General features: G+C 40.0%; 1 protein-coding gene across 1 annotated transcript; it reads left to right on the forward strand.

Annotated features, from left to right (window-relative positions):
• Nucleotides 1-433: 433 nt before the first annotated feature.
• On the forward strand, nucleotides 434-17,536 carry LOC307027558 (E3 ubiquitin-protein ligase CBL-like). Its single transcript, XM_079695829.1, has 12 exons — nucleotides 434-611; nucleotides 807-928; nucleotides 1,457-1,594; nucleotides 2,154-2,241; nucleotides 2,487-2,618; nucleotides 8,518-8,724; nucleotides 9,119-9,217; nucleotides 9,578-9,870; nucleotides 10,586-10,747; nucleotides 12,565-12,653; nucleotides 14,292-14,477; nucleotides 14,979-17,536. The coding sequence occupies exons 1-12, from the start codon at nucleotides 444-446 to the stop codon at nucleotides 15,356-15,358; spliced, it is 2,064 nt and encodes a 687-aa protein (XP_079551955.1). The 5' UTR covers nucleotides 434-443; the 3' UTR covers nucleotides 15,359-17,536.
• The last annotated feature ends 1,188 nt before the right edge of the window (nucleotides 17,537-18,724 follow it).

The raw sequence follows: 18,724 nt of genomic DNA on the forward strand, positions 1-18,724 counted from the left end.
GCGCAAAATCAGCTCGCAGTTCACTAGCACCCCGTCCCCCGTCGACGTTCGCGACACAGAGGGCTTCATCACATAACTTTGCGTGGGGCCACAAGTTGGAGTAGCAAACACTGTCTCCTGGCACTCATCTGAGTACCTCACTAAGAAAGTTATATGCACCCCTGATAATAGACTAACATACAACTACTAAAGAAATGTGAAGCACAGGATGTATACATTAAAAAGTGGGAAACGTAGTTGTCTTGTTGTTAACAATTGTTATGCAATGAGGTCAAGTTTGAGTAAAATGTGTACAAATTGTTCAGGGTTATCTCAGGGAAAGCTTCATTGAACTCTGTTTCTACCTTTTTAATTTGTTACCTGCTGTCTGATCGCTTTAACTTTTGGATGCATGGTATTCAGACTATAATGATAAATTCCTACTGACCCTGAACCCCCCTCTGATGTCCTTCAGGACCATCGTTCCCTGGAGGACGTTTCGTCAGGCGCTCCATGAGTTTCACCCCATCAGCTCGGGGTTGGAGGCGATGGCTCTCAAGTCCACCATCGATCTGACGTGCAACGACTACATCTCCGTGTTCGAGTTTGACATCTTCACACGCCTTTTCCAGGTAAACACTTTGAACCCCTCACCGATAATCTGTAACAAAATGTTTATCTATTTCAGCACTGAATCCATTCTTCCTGTCACATTTATACATGTATACATTTTTTGAAATGACTAAATTGGTAAAAAGCTGCAGACTTCTGGACATCCTAAAATAGGAATTGGGCATTATAGCTTTTCTGTGTGTGTGTGTGTGTAGCCATGGTCGTCTCTTTTGAGGAACTGGAACAGTCTGGCGGTCACACACCCCGGGTACATGGCCTTCCTGACGTACGACGAGGTGAAGGCTCGTCTGCACAGATTCATACACAAACCCGGCAGGTGAGACAGAAATATCATATTCTATTATTACGACATAAAACACGTGAGTAAATACCCCACTGGTGACTTTAAAAACTGTGGTTGCTAACAAGTGTCTAAATGAGATGACTGAACGTCATCACGCCCAACATTAGCCTTTAGCTTAGCGGTGGTGACGTGAAGTCATGTGACCGTGCTGTAGTTCCTTTATAGCCCAACATTAGCCACCTTTAGCTTAGCGGTGGTGACGTGAAGTCATGTGACCGTGCTGTAGTTCCTTTATAGCCCAACATTAGCTACCTTTAGCTTAGCGGTGGTGAGGTGAAGTCATGTGACCATGCTGTAGTTCCTTTATAGCCCAACATTAGCCACCTTTAGCTTAGCGGTGGTGACGTGAAGTCATGTGACCGTGCTGTAGTTCCTTTATTGCCCAACATTAGCTTTTTACTTCAGAAATCACAACGTGGTGTTAATATCTGGAGATTATCCGCTGATCTTAACTTGTAGGTATGTTTGTAATGTGTTTTTCTCCATTGTCTCCTCCCTCAGCTACATCTTCAGGCTGAGCTGCACTCGGCTCGGTCAGTGGGCGATCGGCTACGTGACGGCGGACGGGAACATCCTGCAGACGATCCCTCACAACAAACCCCTGTTCCAGGCTCTCATCGACGGATACAGAGAGGGATTGTGAGTCCGACTGCAGCACAGAGACAATTTAGCAAGTCTCACATTATAGGACACACCAGTACACTAATGACGGGTCCAAACATATATGAGAGACACAATGACTCCGGAAAGCTGTGTTAATATCTTAGGGAATCCTGCAAATGAAACTTTACCAGAAAAAAAAATAGAATATTCTGCACGAGGGAAAACTCTGACGTTAAAGCGATGAATGCATGTTCAAAATAATAAGAAAGAAACTTAAAAAGGTTTGTCAGGGACCAACATCAAGGTTAGATTAAACTGGAAGTGCCAAATGCGCAGTTTTGTGAGGACTCTTAATCCGATTGCAAAGTATTATTTGATGATGTCATCCTCTCCAGGTGTCATGCATGCTGTGTTAGAGGGTTTATCCAGCTTTGCAAAGGGAAGTAATTTGGGCCTTAAAGAAAGAAACCTTTAACTATTAGATTTGTCTTGCAAATGAAGAACTGAGTATTCAGAAATGCTTCTCTCAGTTTACATAATATATTATATACAGTACATATTTTATGTATTTTATATATTTGTGTGTGTTCTCCAGCTATCTGTTCCCCGACGGTCGAGCTCAGAACCCGGACCTGACGGGTCTCTGTGAGCCGTCTCCACAGGACCACATCAAAGTTACTCAGGTTTGTGGACCTTAACTAAGTACTTCACTTAAGTTCAATTTAAAGATCTTGTACTTTATGTTTAGTATTTTAATGTCCTTCTAATTCATACCTGCACTGTACGTTTATGGAGCTTTTATTTTTGAAAAACAAGCCTCCTTCTGAGTATCATTGTGCTGAAATGTGCAACATCCATATAGTAAATGTTAACAACCAATACTTTCAAAAATAAAACGCCTCCTCTCCCTCTCCCTCTCCCTCTGCAGGAACAGTACGAGCTTTACTGTGAAATGGGTTCCACGTTCCAGCTCTGTAAGATCTGCGCAGAAAACGACAAGGACGTGAAGATCGAGCCGTGCAGACACTTGATGTGCACTTCCTGTCTCACCGCCTGGCAGGTGAGAACACATTCAAGATTTCAAGGCTTTTATTGTCATTTGTACAAAGCTACAGTGTAGATAGGGCAGAGAGGGAACAAGTACACACATCCTTTACTCAAGTAGAAGTACAGATACTCGTGTTTCGAAATACTCTGGTGAAAGTAGAAGTACTGACTAAACTTCTTTACTCAAGTCAAAGTAAAGAGGCTTTGAAATGTACTTCAGTAAAAAGTACCCATAACTAGCAGGTGTTTTAAAGAGTACCTGACCTCCCTTTATATTAATAGAACAATAATGTCATTGTTAGCTAATGAATGTTTCCATGGTGACCAACGGCAACATGACAACGTTTTCATTGGTCCCTCTTCTTTAGAGAAGACCAGGAAATGATGGATACACGGATCGTGTTCAAATCAATAGGCACGCAATGACTCTAAATAATAATTATCACGCCACCAAACACACATTCAGACTAAAGGAACCAGCCTGTTTGAAAAATGAGAGAAGTAGAAAGTACAGGTATTTGAGTTCAACATGTGAGAAGTAGAAAGTACAGGTATTTGAGTTCAACATGTCAGAAGTAGAAAGTACAGGTATTTGAGTTCAACATGTAAGAAGTAGAAAGTACAGGTATTTGTGTTCAACATGTAAGAAGTAGAAAGTACAGGTATTTGTGTTCAACATGTGAGAAGTAGAAAGTACAGGTATTTGAGTTCAACATGTAAGAAGTAGAAAGTACAGGTATTTGAGTTCAACATGTGAGAAGTAGAAAGTACAGGTATTTGAGTTCAAAATGTAAGAAGTAGAAAGTACAGGTATTTGAGTTCAAAATGTAAGAAGTAGAAAGTACAGGTATTTGTGTTCAACATGTAAGAAGTAGAAAGTACAGGTATTTGTGTTCAACATGTGAGAAGTAGAAAGTACAGGTATTTGAGTTCAACATGTAAGAAGTAGAAAGTTCAGGTATTTGAGTTCAAAATGTAAGAAGTAGAAAGTACAGGTATTTGAGTTCAACATGTGAGAAGTAGAAAGTACAGGTATTTGAGTTCAAAATGTAAGAAGTAGAAAGTACAGGTATTTGAGTTCAACATGTGAGAAGTAGAAAGTACAGGTATTTGAGTTCAAAATGTAAGAAGTAGAAAGTACAGGTATTTGTGTTCAACATGTAAGAAGTAGAAAGTACAGGTATTTGTGTTCAACATGTGAGAAGTAGAAAGTACAGGTATTTGAGTTCAACATGTAAGAAGTAGAAAGTACAGGTATTTGAGTTCAAAATGTAAGAAGTAGAAAGTACAGGTATTTGAGTTCAACATGTGAGAAGTAGAAAGTACAGGTATTTGAGTTCAACATGTGAGAAGTAGAAAGTACAGGTATTTGAGTTCAACATGTAAGAAGTAGAAAGTACAGGTATTTGAGTTCAAAATGTAAGAAGTAGAAAGTACAGGTATTTGAGTTCAACATGTGAGAAGTAGAAAGTACAGGTATATGAGTTCAACATGTGAGAAGTAGAAAGTACAGGTATTTGAGTTCAACATGTAAGAAGTAGAAAGTACAGGTATTTGAGTTCAAAATGTAAGAAGTAGAAAGTACAGGTATTTGAGTTCAACATGTGAGAAGTAGAAAGTACAGGTATTTGAGTTCAACATGTGAGAAGTAGAAAGTACAGGTATTTGAGTTCAACATGTAAGAAGTAGAAAGTACAGGTATTTGAGTTCAAAATGTAAGAAGTAGAAAGTACAGGTATTTGAGTTCAACATGTGAGAAGTAGAAAGTACAGGTATTTGAGTTCAACATGTGAGAAGTAGAAAGTACAGGTATTTGAGTTCAACATGTAAGAAGTAGAAAGTACAGGTATTTGAGTTCAACATGTGAGAAGTAGAAAGTACAGGTATTTGAGTTCAACATGTGAGAAGTAGAAAGTACAGGTATTTGAGTTCAAAATGTAAGAAGTAGAAAGTACAGGTATTTGAGTTCAAAATGTAAGAAGTAGAAAGTACAGGTATTTGAGTTCAACATGTGAGAAGTAGAAAGTACAGGTATTTGAGTTCAACATGTGAGAAGTAGAAAGTACAGGTATATGAGTTCAAAATGTAAGAAGTAGAAAGTACAGGTATTTGAGTTCAACATGTAAGAAGTAGAAAGTACAGGTATTTGAGTTCAACATGTGAGAAGTAGAAAGTACAGGTATTTGTGTTCAACATGTAAGAAGTAGAAAGTACAGGTATTTGTGTTCAACATGTAAGAAGTAGAAAGTACAGGTATTTGTGTTCAACATGTAAGAAGTAGAAAGTACAGGTATTTGTGTTCAACATGTAAGAAGTAGAAAGTACAGGTATTTGAGTTCAACATGTGAGAAGTAGAAAGTTCAGGTATTTGAGTTCAACATGTGAGAAGTAGAAAGTACAGGTATATGAGTTCAACATGTGAGAAGTAGAAAGTACAGGTATATGAGTTCAAAATGTGAGAAGTAGAAAGTACAGGTATATGAGTTCAAAATGTAAGAAGTAGAAAGTACAGGTATATGAGTTCAACATGTGAGAAGTAGAAAGTACAGGTATATGAGTTCAACATGTGAGAAGTAGAAAGTACAGGTATATGAGTTCAACATGTGAGAAGTAGAAAGTACAGGTATATGAGTTCAAAATGTAAGAAGTAGAAAGTACAGGTATTTATGTTCAACATGTAAGAAGTAGAAAGTACAGGTATTTGTGTTCAACATGTAAGAAGTAGAAAGTACAGGTATTTGAGTTCAACATGTGAGAAGTAGAAAGTTCAGGTATTTATGTTCAACATGTAAGAAGTAGAAAGTACAGGTATTTGTGTTCAACATGTAAGAAGTAGAAAGTACAGGTATTTGGGTTCAAAATGAGAGAAGTAGAAAGTACAGGTATTTGTGTTCAACATGTAAGAAGTAGAAAGTTCAGGTATTTATGTTCAACATGTAAGAAGTAGAAAGTACAGGTATTTGTGTTCAACATGTGAGAAGTAGAAAGTACAGGTATTTGGGTTCAAAATGAGAGAAGTAGAAAGTTCAGGTATTTGTGTTCAACATGTGAGAAGTAGAAAGTACAGGTATTTGGGTTCAAAATGAGAGAAGTAGAAAGTTCAGGTATTTGTGTTCAACATGTAAGAAGTAGAAAGTACAGGTATTTGTGTTCAACATGTAAGAAGTAGAAAGTACAGGTATTTGAGTTCAACATGTAAGAAGTAGAAAGTACAGGTATTTGTGTTCAACATGTAAGAAGTAGAAAGTACAGGTATTTGAGTTCAACATGTAAGAAGTAGAAAGTACAGGTATTTGTGTTCAACATGTAAGAAGTAGAAAGTACAGGTATTTGAGTTCAACATGTGAGAAGTAGAAAGTACAGGTATTTGAGTTCAACATGTGAGAAGTAGAAAGTACAGGTATTTGTGTTCAACATGTAAGAAGTAGAAAGTACAGGTATTTGAGTTCAACATGTGAGAAGTAGAAAGTACAGGTATTTGAGTTCAACATGTGAGAAGTAGAAAGTACAGGTATTTGAGTTCAACATGTGAGAAGTAGAAAGTACAGGTATTTGAGTTCAAAATGTAAGAAGTAGAAAGTACAGGTATTTGTGTTCAACATGTGAGAAGTAGAAAGTACAGGTATTTGTGTTCAACATGTGAGAAGTAGAAAGTACAGGTATTTGAGTTCAACATGTGAGAAGTAGAAAGTACAGGTATTTGAGTTCAACATGTGAGAAGTAGAAAGTAAAAAGTCGTCAGAAAAAGAAGTAGTGGAGTAAAGTACTGATACAAGAAAAATATTCTTAACTACAGTAACTAAGTATTTGTACTCCACTACTTTCCACCTCTGAAATATATCAATGACAATTTACAACCTGAGGTCACAGGGTCCTCCAACAGAGCAACACAATAAAACAGATAAAATAGTGCAAGAAGAGTTTATATACAAGTCATTAGAACACGATATATATTACCGTAATTTTCGGACTATAAGCCGCGCCTTTTTTCCCATTTTTCGACGCTGCGGCTTATATAACGGTGCGGCTAATCTATGGATTGTTACAGCTAACGGCCACTAGGGGACCTCCTAAATCTATGGATGTTACAGGTTACAGTCCACCACCTTTAACTCTATAGGCTCTATGGCCGCTCCGCGCCCCCCACCTTTAAGCGGCGGGCTCCAGCAGGAAAAGCTGGAGGCCGGAAAAGAGTGAGACAGGTAGCGCGGAAAAGTAAAAGTGGAACCGAGAGTGGTACGAGAGACAGAACGAGAGCAAGACAGACAGACATTACGAGAGCGAGACAGTTTGTCCCCTGTACCACTGGTTGAAACCCACTGCTGTAGATCACTTCCGGTACGTGCCCTGGGAGCGCACCGTTTAAGTTTGAAAGTTGAAAAGTGTGTGTGTCTGAAACGCTATGTGATACAGTACAGTTTACACAGCACATGTTCTGTAGCTACTATTGCACTAAATGCTAACGCTTGAATACGTTATGCAAATATGCAACTTGTTTGTTGAAATGTTAATAAATGGGAGCTTCCTCAAACAGCCATCTCTTTCCCGACAATCCCCTCTGTGCACGAACCCTTACATATGGTAATGAAACATTAAAACACCTGCGGCTTATAGTCCAGTGCGGCTTATATATGTACACATCATTCAATTTAGCTGCTGCGGCTTATATTCAGGTGAGCCTTATAGTCCGGAAATGACGGTAGATAAATAGTTTTTAAGTTGCACACAGATGGATGTTCTTTCAAAAGATAAACCTTTATTATTTATAGAAACAACACACACACACACACACACACACACACACACACACACACACACACACACACACACACACACACACACACACACACACACACACACACACACACACACACACACACACACACACACTGTCACAGGGGACGTCCATATTTCTTTTTATAACGTTTACTCTATATCAATATTGGCTCCATAGCCTGTCTGCGTTTTAGTGGCTTTTATTTACCTCGCCTGCATTACAGAACGGTGAGATCTTCATTTCAAAATAACCTGTCATTTCCTGATATTTTACAAAGAGGTGTCACCGTTTTCTTATCTCAGCAAAGTTTATATTTACACAGGAGTCCATCAGTGTCTTTATCTTATCTTCACTTGTTATCTGAAATTGCTTCCTTATTGCCTTTTTAATTTCAATCCCTGTAAAGATACTGCCACCAAACAAAAGCCTTTTCCCTTTGCGCGAAAGTCATAAACCCAATTTAACCCTTTTAAGGCTATTCATTTGAAACACACACACTCACTCACTCACTCACTCACTCACTCACTCACTCACTCACTCACTCACTCACTCACTCACTCACACACTCACACACTCACACACTCACTCACTCACACACTATCACACACACTATCACACACACTCAGACACACACATATACACACAAATAAAGGATATCACACACACCACTAACCCCTTAAGGTAAGATAAGTAATTTATTGATCCTAATTTGGGAAATGTTTGCGTTGCAGCAGCATAAAAACAGAAGAGATTGAACATTAGAGAAATGAAAAGACTAGAAATAAACAATCCAAAATGTAAACGTCTCAAAGAGAAATAAAATGGCATTAATAAAGTAAAAAATATACACATAATAATAATAATAATAATAATACATTTATTTTGTAAGCGCTTTTACAGATGCTCAAAGTGGCTTTACAGAGGTAGTGAAAAGGGCAGCAAATACATAAAAGTCACATTTAAAATCGAGCAATAAAAAAACAATCACACATTTTATAGGCAGTTTGAAGAGGTGAGTTTTTTATGTGGAAAATACAAATGTACAGAAAGAAAATATAAGCAGGATATCAGAATACATTCATTTAGCAAGGAATGGGTTAATATTAATACTAACTACTTCCTGTGTGTGTTTCAGGAGTCGGAGGGTCAGGGCTGTCCGTTCTGTCGCTGTGAGATCAAAGGAACGGAGCCCATCGTGGTCGACCCCTTCCACCCGAAGTCTGGCGGGGTTTCCTTCGCTGGTTTCCAGGGGTCCAGCAGAGCGGAGGCAGCGACCAATGAGGAGGAAGAAGACGACCGATTGGACGAACATCTCCTCATGAGCAGGCTGGCCTGCAGCAAGGTGGGAGGACAACACACACACACACACACACACACACACACACACACACACACACACACACACACACACACACACACACACACACACACACACACACACACACACACACACACACACACATCACACACACACACACACTCTATCACACACACACACACACACACACACACACACACACACACACACACACACACACACTCTCCAACACACACACACACACACACACACACACACACACACACACACACACACACACACACTCTCCATCACACACACACACTAATGTTGATTATAATAACCTCACCTGGTCATCTAGCTGCTGTCTTTCTTTGACAGGAGTTTAGTATTGACATTTAACCATATAACACCTCTAAATGTGTGTGTGTGTTTGCAGGTGGAGCGCCCCCCCTCTCCAGTGTCTCAGCTGCCTCCGGTGCCCCCCCGACTCGACCTCCTGCAGAGACCCTGCAGCTCTCAGGGAGCAACAGCCAAGGTGTGTGTGTGTGTGTGTGTGTGTGTGTGTGTGTGTGTGTGTGTGTGTGTGTGTGTGTGTGTGTGTGTGTGTGTGTGTGTGTGTGTGTGTGTGTGTGTGTGTGTGTGTGTGTGTGTGTGTGTGTGTGTGTGTGTGTGTGTGTGTGTGTGTGTGTGTGTGTGTGTGTGTGTGTGTGTGTGTGTGTGTGTGTGTGTGTGTGTGTGTGTGTGTGTGTGTGTCCGTCCTAGGCTAACCACCAAAAACACATTCAGAAACCATTGACTTCTACACCAGGGGACAGGAAGTGGTTATTTAACACATTTATTTGTATTATACTATATTAATAGTCTTTATTTATTCCTTCTCCTCTCATATTTCCAGATCTCAGTAACTCACAGAGATAAGCCCCTCCCCCTTCCCCCCGCCCTCAGAGAGCTGCCCCCCCCTCCCCCACCTGAGCGTCCCTCCCCCTCTCTGATTGGTCAGGACTGCCGGCTGCAGAGGAGGCCCCTCCCCTCGACCCCCGACCAATCAGCATGGGCCTCGAACTACATGGTTCCCCGCCCGGCAACCAAGGTCCTGCCCGCCACCTCCTCTGTCTCCCCCTCCCCCCCCAACGGAGACGCCATCAAACCTCAGGCCGCCACCAACGCCGTTTACTGCCTCGCTGCCAGGTAAGAGAGGAGGGGGAGGTAAAGAGCTCCTATTATACTGTTTTTAGACAATAGCGTCGTCTCAGATGTATAGAAATGTATAGAAATGTATAAAAAACATGTCTATGAAGTGTTTTGCTCAAAATACCAAACGGACCACCCATTCTAGCCATGCCTCATATCCCTCTATTTCAGCCCTGTTACTAAAGTGCTGATTCTGGGTCTGTATCTTGAAAAATAAACGTTATATTATGTTCCAAACCACATCAAGGATTATTTCTGAAACAGTATGGAGCTCAAATGCTTTTTCTCTCGTGAGTCCCTTTTTATTTCCTGCTTCTTCACACGTGCGCTCTCCAGTACAAGTTAGCTCTGAGTGTTAGCGATGCTTGCTAATGTAAACACAGACTATATTACAAAGAAAACGTTGTGCAATGTTTCTGATTGGCCCGTGGGTGTAAAGCCCGCCCACATTTTAGTAATGTCGTCATGACGCAGCAAATCTGGATCAGCGCCGTTGTTCACCTGTTTTTAGAGACGTGGGTACGGAGGGAAAGAGAGGCTTTTGTTTCCTGACACTTTGAGACTCTCCTGACACCGGGGACACATATTGATGTAGAGAAGACATCAGAAAGTGCATTTAGCATGATAGGAGACCTTTAATGTCTTACCAGGAACTAGACCACTCCAACAACTACAAATCCCATCATGCTTTGTGTTTCCTGTATGAAAACAGGTCTCTGTCTGCGATGGCGAGCGCTGAGAGGCCCCCGTCTGACGAAGAGGAGAACGAGTACATGAGCCCCACCTCGCTGCCTGTCTGCGGGGCCGCGTGGGTCCTCTCCGGCTCCCTGGTGCCCCCCCCACCCGTCAACAACAACAACCACAACGACGTCAGGTAAACTGGAGGGAAGGCGGTGATCAAATATGTCCTGAAATGTTAAAAAACATATTTATTAAAAGCCTTACTGTAGAAATACTTCAGAACTAAAACAGTGTTTGACCAACCTCACTGCTGCAGGACACAAACCATTTAAATAACATTTAGCACATTTCATTATATTCTATTTCAAAGGTTTTATTGTGATATGCACATAAGCTACAATGTAGAAATGGCAATACAATTCTTCCGACCTGAGCTTATATTAGTCTTTATCTAACAAGGACGATGCATAACAAACTCCAAAGAGAAGAGATGACAGATTTGAATTCCCTCAGAGCAGAGCTGACATTTGATCTGTTTTTACTCACAACTGATAAAGAGATTTAATTGAGCAGTAACGTATGTGGAACAGTATTGAATCTGTCCAGCAGGGGGCTCTGGAGCCTCAGGTTTGTTTGTCCTTTATACTACATGCAAATGGCTTTATTCAATACATTTGTGCTGTTTAAGAAGTGCTGAAAATGTCCTTTTCTCATAAAAAGGTAATAAATTCAGACTTGTGTTGAGCGGTTTCCAATTAAAGAAATGTTATAACCACAGGACTTTACTTCGATAAGAAGTACTTTATTGATCCCAATGTATGCATTTCTTTTGCATTGCAGCAGCACGTCATTGGACATTAGGGAAATTAAAAGATTAGAAATAAACAATCAAAAATGTCAACATCTCAAAAAATATAATTAAAATGGCGTTAAACAACTAGGGCTGTCAGTCGATTCAAATATGTAACCGCTATTAATCGCATGATGTCCATAGTTAATCGTGATTAGTCGCAAATTAATCTCACATTTTGAATCGTTCTAAACCTTAGAGGAATATTTTCAAAGTTTTGAATACTCTTATCAACATATGAGTGGACAAACATGCTTTATGCAAGTGTTTGTTTATTCTCAAAACAACAACCTGGACCCTCTCTCTCTTCACTCTCTCCCAACCCTGTACTTCTGTGCACTGAGCCAGCTGCTCCAACACACGAGCCTGTTTACAGTTGTTCCTCTGTCTTCATAACAGTCAAAGCATGAGACTGAAGTTCCAACCTAGGGTCAAAATAATGTGATGTGCAGTCGACACGTTGGATGCGATCCGAATGATCTAAAACAGTCCCTCGTCCTCCATCATGTTAATTGTCCTGCGAGCTGTAGCCACCGCCACCCATTTAGCTATCGCTGATGAAAGCTTGCTGCTCGTAGACGCCGTGTCCAGGCGTCTCCCCGGCAAACGTTCAAGCGTGGTCTGCCGCAAGCGAGCGGCAGGAGCGGGGCTGAGCATCAGCTGTGGGCTTGGCTTGTTGTTTAAAACACCTTTCTTCTATCCATATCTCTCGCTAGAATATCCCACCATCCAACTAACAACAACGTCAAGCCTTTGGGCTCTGAAACTATGGGGCGGGCCGGGGACAAATACACATGCGTTAATCACATGTTAACATAATTAGTGGCGTTAAAAAAAAAATTGCATTAACTTGACAGCCCTAGAAAATATACATGTTGAAATACAAATTTACAGTAACAAAATATATAAATATATTTCTACCTTTTTTAAAGACTAGATGTTAAGAGCAGTCATTAGAATATTAATTATTACGTCTCTTTTTTATTTATTTTAATACTTTATTTAGAATTTTTCTTTTAGTTACAATAAAGCAAAGACATACACAATATACAGTAAGTAGGTACCTGAAACCTTTACATGGCGTACAAGGAAAAAAATGAAGCTGGGTATTACATTGACTTCTCTCAGGATTGTCTAAATGATGTTTCCTGTGTTTTCAGTGAGTTGGTCGACAGCGACTCTGAGGATCCTCAAGTCTACGAGTCCATGTTTAACATCCAGGCTGCTTCCTCTGAGGCCTCGGACCCCGGTAACTATCCTAACTATACTCTCTTTCTTTTATCATTTAGGGGAAAGATTTAAATGTCCTGATCACACATGCTCACATCGAGCAGGTGCCACTTTAACTTTGTTCTTTGGGGAGAATGTGTTAAAGGTGCGGTATCAGCATCTACAGAACATTTCAAACAAGCTAAATAAAACACAAACAATCACTTAAAAACAACAACACTGTACAAGTTGTGTATTATGTTTACTTTAAATTGTGTATTGACTCAAGCAGGTGTCACTTTAACTCGGTTCTTTTGGCATAATGTAGAGAAAACGAGAGGGAATGTGAAGTTTTGTATGACAGTAATAGGGGTGTAACAACTAATCGACTTAATCGATTAAAATTGATTACCAAATTAGTTGGCAACTAATTCAGTCGTCGATTCGTTGGTGACGTCATCACATGTGTTCTACACCCCGTTAAGCTCCAACGTTATCGCTCTTTTGTATGGGTACAGGAGAGATTTAAAACATATGTCATATGTATTATTGCTACATAAACATTATATCGCAGTCTTAGTGTCACCAACTTCGTTTCTAATGCAATATGACTACAAAATGCGTCTATAATGTATTTTCGATCTTCCCAATTCAGACGAGAGATCTCTCCCCCGCCTGCTTGCGAGGGGGCGGGGCAGTTTACACACACATGCAGGAGATGGCGGAGAGAACGCGCTCCGAGGTGTGGTTAAACTTTAGCCGTCTCGATGTGGACAATGCTCGTTACCAAAAGTGCAATAACAGTTTATCATATAAAGGCGGTAAAACGAGCAATTTGTCTAAACATTTAGCAAAAGTGCACCACATTCAGACGAAGAAAGGCACCGGGTTCGACTGTCTTTCTAGTAGCTCTGTAACCCCGTCCACGAGTAACGTTTCCACGTCAGGTGTTATGTATGCTAGCAGCAACACGCAGAGTTAACTCAGTTATAAAAACATAGGTTAAGGATTAGAGGTAACTGAATTAGTTATTTTGTTAAAGTTTCAGCTATTCTGTTTACAGTTCTGTCATCACATTATTTAATATGATTTGTTAAAACATTGTTGTTTCTTTTGATGTGAAATATTATGCATTTAATTAAAATAAAAAGCAATGTTAGTTTTGTTCACAATTTGTTGAGTTAGTTTACCTTATTTATTGTCAAAAGAACCGTTAATACTATCGTTAAAAGGACCAGATCGATAAGCAGTATTGATATAAGTAGTAGTACAGTTAAAACCTTAACGATCCGAATAATCGATTAATCGTTTCATTAATCGATTATCAAATTAGTCGTTTGTTGCAGCCCACAGTAATTACAGGTCTCAGCATATACAGAACTTTTCAAATAAGCAAAAATTTACAAAAATCTCTTAAAAACAACAACACCGTACAATAATAATAATAATATGATAAGAACATACAATTTCAGGTGTTCAAATACACTTTAGGAAATACAATCAAATGTAAAAAGTTGAATTCAAATATTAAAAATCAAACAACATTATTCACACATAATGTACAAGTGACTGATGGCCGACACGTCCACCCAGCCCCACCCTGTGCCCGATGTGAACGTGTATATTATATTGACTTAATTTATACATGCGTATTGATTGAAGTGTTTTTCTTCTCCAGAGCCCCCTCCCCTTCCAGCGGTGGTTCCTCAGGAGAAGAAGGAGGACTCGGCTGAGGAGGAGATCTACGAGTACGACTGTCCGAGACCCATCCTCCCCCCCGCCCCCACCCGCAGGACGCTGTCAGACATCGGGGGTCCATCAGCGTCCTTCAGCACGCTCAGCATCGACAGCGCCGTCGAAGCCAGTACGTAACTGTTGGGAAACTAGTGAATGTGCTCTTCTGATATCAGAGTACACATGATAACATGATGGGGAGGCCGTGGCGCAGTGGGTTAGTGCGTTGGTGTTGGGATCAGGGGAGCACAGGTTCAAACCCCACTGCAGTCAGCATGTCGTTGTGTCCCTGAGACACTTCACCCCAAAGTGCTCCTGTGGGGATTGCCCACAGTATTGAGCATGTAAGTCTCTTTGGATAAAAGCGAGTAACAACAAGTGACATCTAATAAAAAAGGATCCGCTCCGAGTCTAGGAGAACGTTCCTCGACTTCTCACTTGATTTATTCCCTCAGTAAATCAATGAAAGCTTTTGCACCCTGCACTCATTCAGCGTATCTCCGCTCAGTCTGACAGCCGTAGTTGGACGATAACAGTCTCTCACTCTCTCGTGGATTTACAACCCTTACAGCTTAATATCAGGTACTTGAACGCATCACAATACTTTCTGACTTGTATCTTTGTTTTCCAGGTATGTTTTCAGTGGAGCCTGAACGCCCCCCCAAACCTCTCCCTCGACGAGCAAACTCCGACCGAAGACCTCGTCCCGCAAACCGTGAACTACCCGCTCCGTTACCAGAACTCCCTTCAACCTCTTCTTCCACCTCTTCCTCCCCTACTCCCCCTCCTCCTATTGCTCTCCCTCTTCCTCTCCCTCTTCCTCTCCCTCCTCCCACCACTCACCCGGGGAACCAGTCCCTGAACGGAGAGATCGAGTGCCTCGTGTCGCAGGGATACTCCTTACAGGACATCCATAAAGCGCTGATGATCGCGCAAAACAACCTGGAGACGGCCAAAAACATCCTGCGGGAGTTTGTTTCCATCCCATCGTCTGCTCACATCGCCACATAGTCCCTCCTCTTCCTCTTCCTCTTCCTCACCTGCTGTGTCTCTCCACTCTGTGCCATTGTCACGGAAAAAGCATTTACCGAGCACTTTTCCTGCAGGGCCACTCAAGGCCAAACGGAAATGCTGCGTTCAGGAGAGATACCATCTGAGTTTTATTGTGAAAATATGAGTTTGTTGAACCGATGCCAAGTGTTCGGCCTTGATGCTTCATCGTTATCTCGTTGTCGCAACTTGAGAAATTGAGGGGTTTTGTTTTTAAGCTACCGTTTGTAGGTTGGCAAAAAACGTTGACAGAGAAGCCTATGGTGGCCCGGAAGGTCAAAACACAGCAAAATGTAACAAAGGAAAAAGACTTCAGTAAACCTCACAACAGTTTACAAAAGCATTTCCCCAAACACAAAAATAATGTCAGGTTTTTGGGGAAATGTCTTGTTTTGACCTTCAGGGCCACCGTACCGTCGGATATGACCTGAACGCAGCACACGTGAAGCCTTTACAGTAAAAGAAAACCCTGACAACAATTAACAAAACCATTTGACAAATAGCTAAAACATTTCAAAAAACACAACCAACATTTGAACTGTGCTTTCGTTGCGTTTTGACCTTCAGGGCCACCGTACACTCGATATGACCTGAACGCAGCACGCCTGAAGCCTTTACCGATGTTTGACCCCCTTCGTGTTTCTTCTCGAGGGAAATTCGTCTCTGAATTCCACTGCCGTTCAGTTTGGTGCTTTTAAAAAAAAAAAAATGCTTCTTAGCGGCGTACGAATAATGTAGCGGCGGCGAGAAGTGGTGTTTGTATGCTGATGAATGTGCAGAATCGCAGGGCTTCATGTCTCCATATTTCCTCTCGATGATGGATCTCTAATGAAATAACAGATGTTTAAGTAACTTGTTGTGCTGTGTGTAGTACTAACAATGGCTGGAAGTTCATTTCCTCATTTAACTCGTCATTTAAAGCTTCTGGTTTCGACTAATAAGCAGAAAAAGGACTTTGACATGTGCTGCTGGATCTCCTCTCACGTCTTCATGTGATTTGTTTGGCTCCGCGTCACATCTGTACCCAGCTGAGGAATCAGGTTGAAGGGATTTACATTAGAGGGGAAAAGCAGAAGGTCTTCATGTGGACGCAGGTACTGCTTCACAGCTAGGTTTGAATGTAAAGAGAGGAACATGTGCTAAAGGACACATGATATAATGAACGAGCACGAGCTAATGACAAAAACATTCCTAAGATTAGATTTGCCCGCTTCTTGTTACTCGCTGATACAAAGGAAATTCCACAATCCTCTCGACGCCACGGTAAAACAGTTTGTTAGCTTTGTTATTTAGCCATTGGGAGTTAACGGCTAAAAACACCAAAATATAACATATATCCAGTAAAACTGCATTATACACTCCTTTAGTACAGTTTACATACTTTTTTGTTAGGAATGTAAACAGGTTCCTTCTCCAATATCCGTTTTATATGACTGTGAATACATCCTAAAAACAACTTGTGTTCAAGCTGTTAACAGCTAGCAGCTAAGCTCAAAAACAAAACATTCAATGTAATGTACTTCATTCTACACTCATTGTTAGGAAGTTAAACAGGTCCCCTTCTCTGATATCTATTACATATTTCTATGAGAACATCTCCTTCAAAACTACTTTATTAATTCAAGTGTGTTAGCTGTTAGCTCCGTCATTTAGCTTCCGTCTGACAACAGCTAACGGCTAACAATACAATGGTAAAAAGACATAAGCTTTAAATGTCATGTTCTTCGTTATACACTCCTTTATTAAAGTAACACAGGTTCTCTGTGATAGCTATTTATTAAACTGTGAAAACACCTCCTTGTAAAACAACTTAATTAATTCAAGTTTGTTCACGCTGCTAACGGCTAGCGGCTAACGGCTAGCGGCTAACGGCTAGCAGCTAACGGCTAGCAGCTAACGGCTAGCAGCTAATGGCTAGCAGCTATTGGCTAATGTTAATTATAGCTCTCCTGCCGATTTTGAGAGTTTATTAAATATGATATAAGTATAAGTCTTGCATTGAAAATCTTACTGAAGTAAAGGTTAGTATACTCAAAATGTAGGTAAAGTATTAAAGTACCCAATTGTGAAAAATCATAAAAATAAATAAAAAAAAACATCCAAAAACTTTAAATACATTTTTTTTTAATGGATGGAAAATTCAGTGATTTTTAAAAGATGCCATTTTAATCATCCCTCGATTGTTTATGAACTGTTGGCCAGTTTAATGTAATTGTAGAGAAGTGGGAGTAAAGAAAATACACAAGTACAAGTATGTCACATGTGAACTTAAAAACTCAACTTGAGTAAATGTACTTCACACGAAGTCAAACTGAATATTTTGTGTATTTTTCTCAGGTTTTCCGTTTTTTCAGTGGACCAATAACGAGCGTCTCATTTCCAATTTCGCGTTTAGAAACAGGAAGTGTCCCGTCTAACATTCTGTGCAATTTCCTCCCTTTTATCCCCCCAAATCCCCTTAAATCGTCACTTTGGATTTCTGCAGTAACGTGTAAATGTGCCTTCTGTCGACAAACCAAAACACGACACATTTATTGCTTAAATTAAATGTACACACTTTTCTCTTTCTCCGTTATTACTTTTTACTTTATTCCTGCAGATATACACTTTGAAGGAGCTGGAGTTTGCAGGCAAAGCATCAAAGGACATATATATATATATATAAATATAAATAAGAGCCACATTAAAACTAGATTTATTTTAAAAAGTCAAAATAAATATCAAACCCTCTTTATTTTGTACACAGAGTACAGCACACAGCGAAAGTATAACTGCATCAAACACAGTCCCTACAGACTGAGACAAATGTAATAGTTACGGGCATTGTGACGTAAAAGAAAAAAAATGCATGTTAGCGCCCCCTAGTGGACAACTAATGCGCGATTACAAATGCTTTTTAAAGTAAAAAAAAAAATGCTTTTATGATTGAACTTTCTTCTAATTATGAGGTACTATCTACTCCTTCTCATTGACACTGTCATATGTTTATACAGTGAAGGCTATATGCAACCGTACTGCAGGATTAAACGATGATACCTCCTAAGGGTGGGGGGATATGACATAATGTGGCAAAAAATGTAATATTAGAAAACGAATCTTTGCATTTATAGGGATGTTATTAATAAATTAAAATACTAAATTAAGTGCTGTAATATTTGCATTGTTTACATCACTTGTTATTGTCAGTAACGAGCATATTAAATAGAAATTGGCTGTAATAATAATAATAATGCATTTACCTTTTATAAATCAAAACATATGTCTTAATATTATTCATATGATGGTATATTATCATCTTTTAACAATACAAAATATTGGTATAATTGA

This window comes from Notothenia rossii (assembly GCF_949606895.1).
Source record: "Notothenia rossii genome assembly, contig: scaffold_560, whole genome shotgun sequence".
NCBI lineage: Eukaryota > Metazoa > Chordata > Actinopteri > Perciformes > Nototheniidae > Notothenia > Notothenia rossii.

Coding starts and splice junctions, on each gene's coding strand:
- LOC307027558 (XM_079695829.1), top strand. CDS start 444: ATGTCCTTCAGGACCATCGTTCCCTGGAGGACGTTTCGTCAGGCGCTC. Junction 612..806: donor TCTTCACACGCCTTTTCCAG/GTAAACACTTTG, acceptor GTGTGTGTGTAG/CCATGGTCGTCTCTTTTGAG. Junction 9,218..9,577: donor CTCAGGGAGCAACAGCCAAG/GTGTGTGTGTGT, acceptor TCATATTTCCAG/ATCTCAGTAACTCACAGAGA.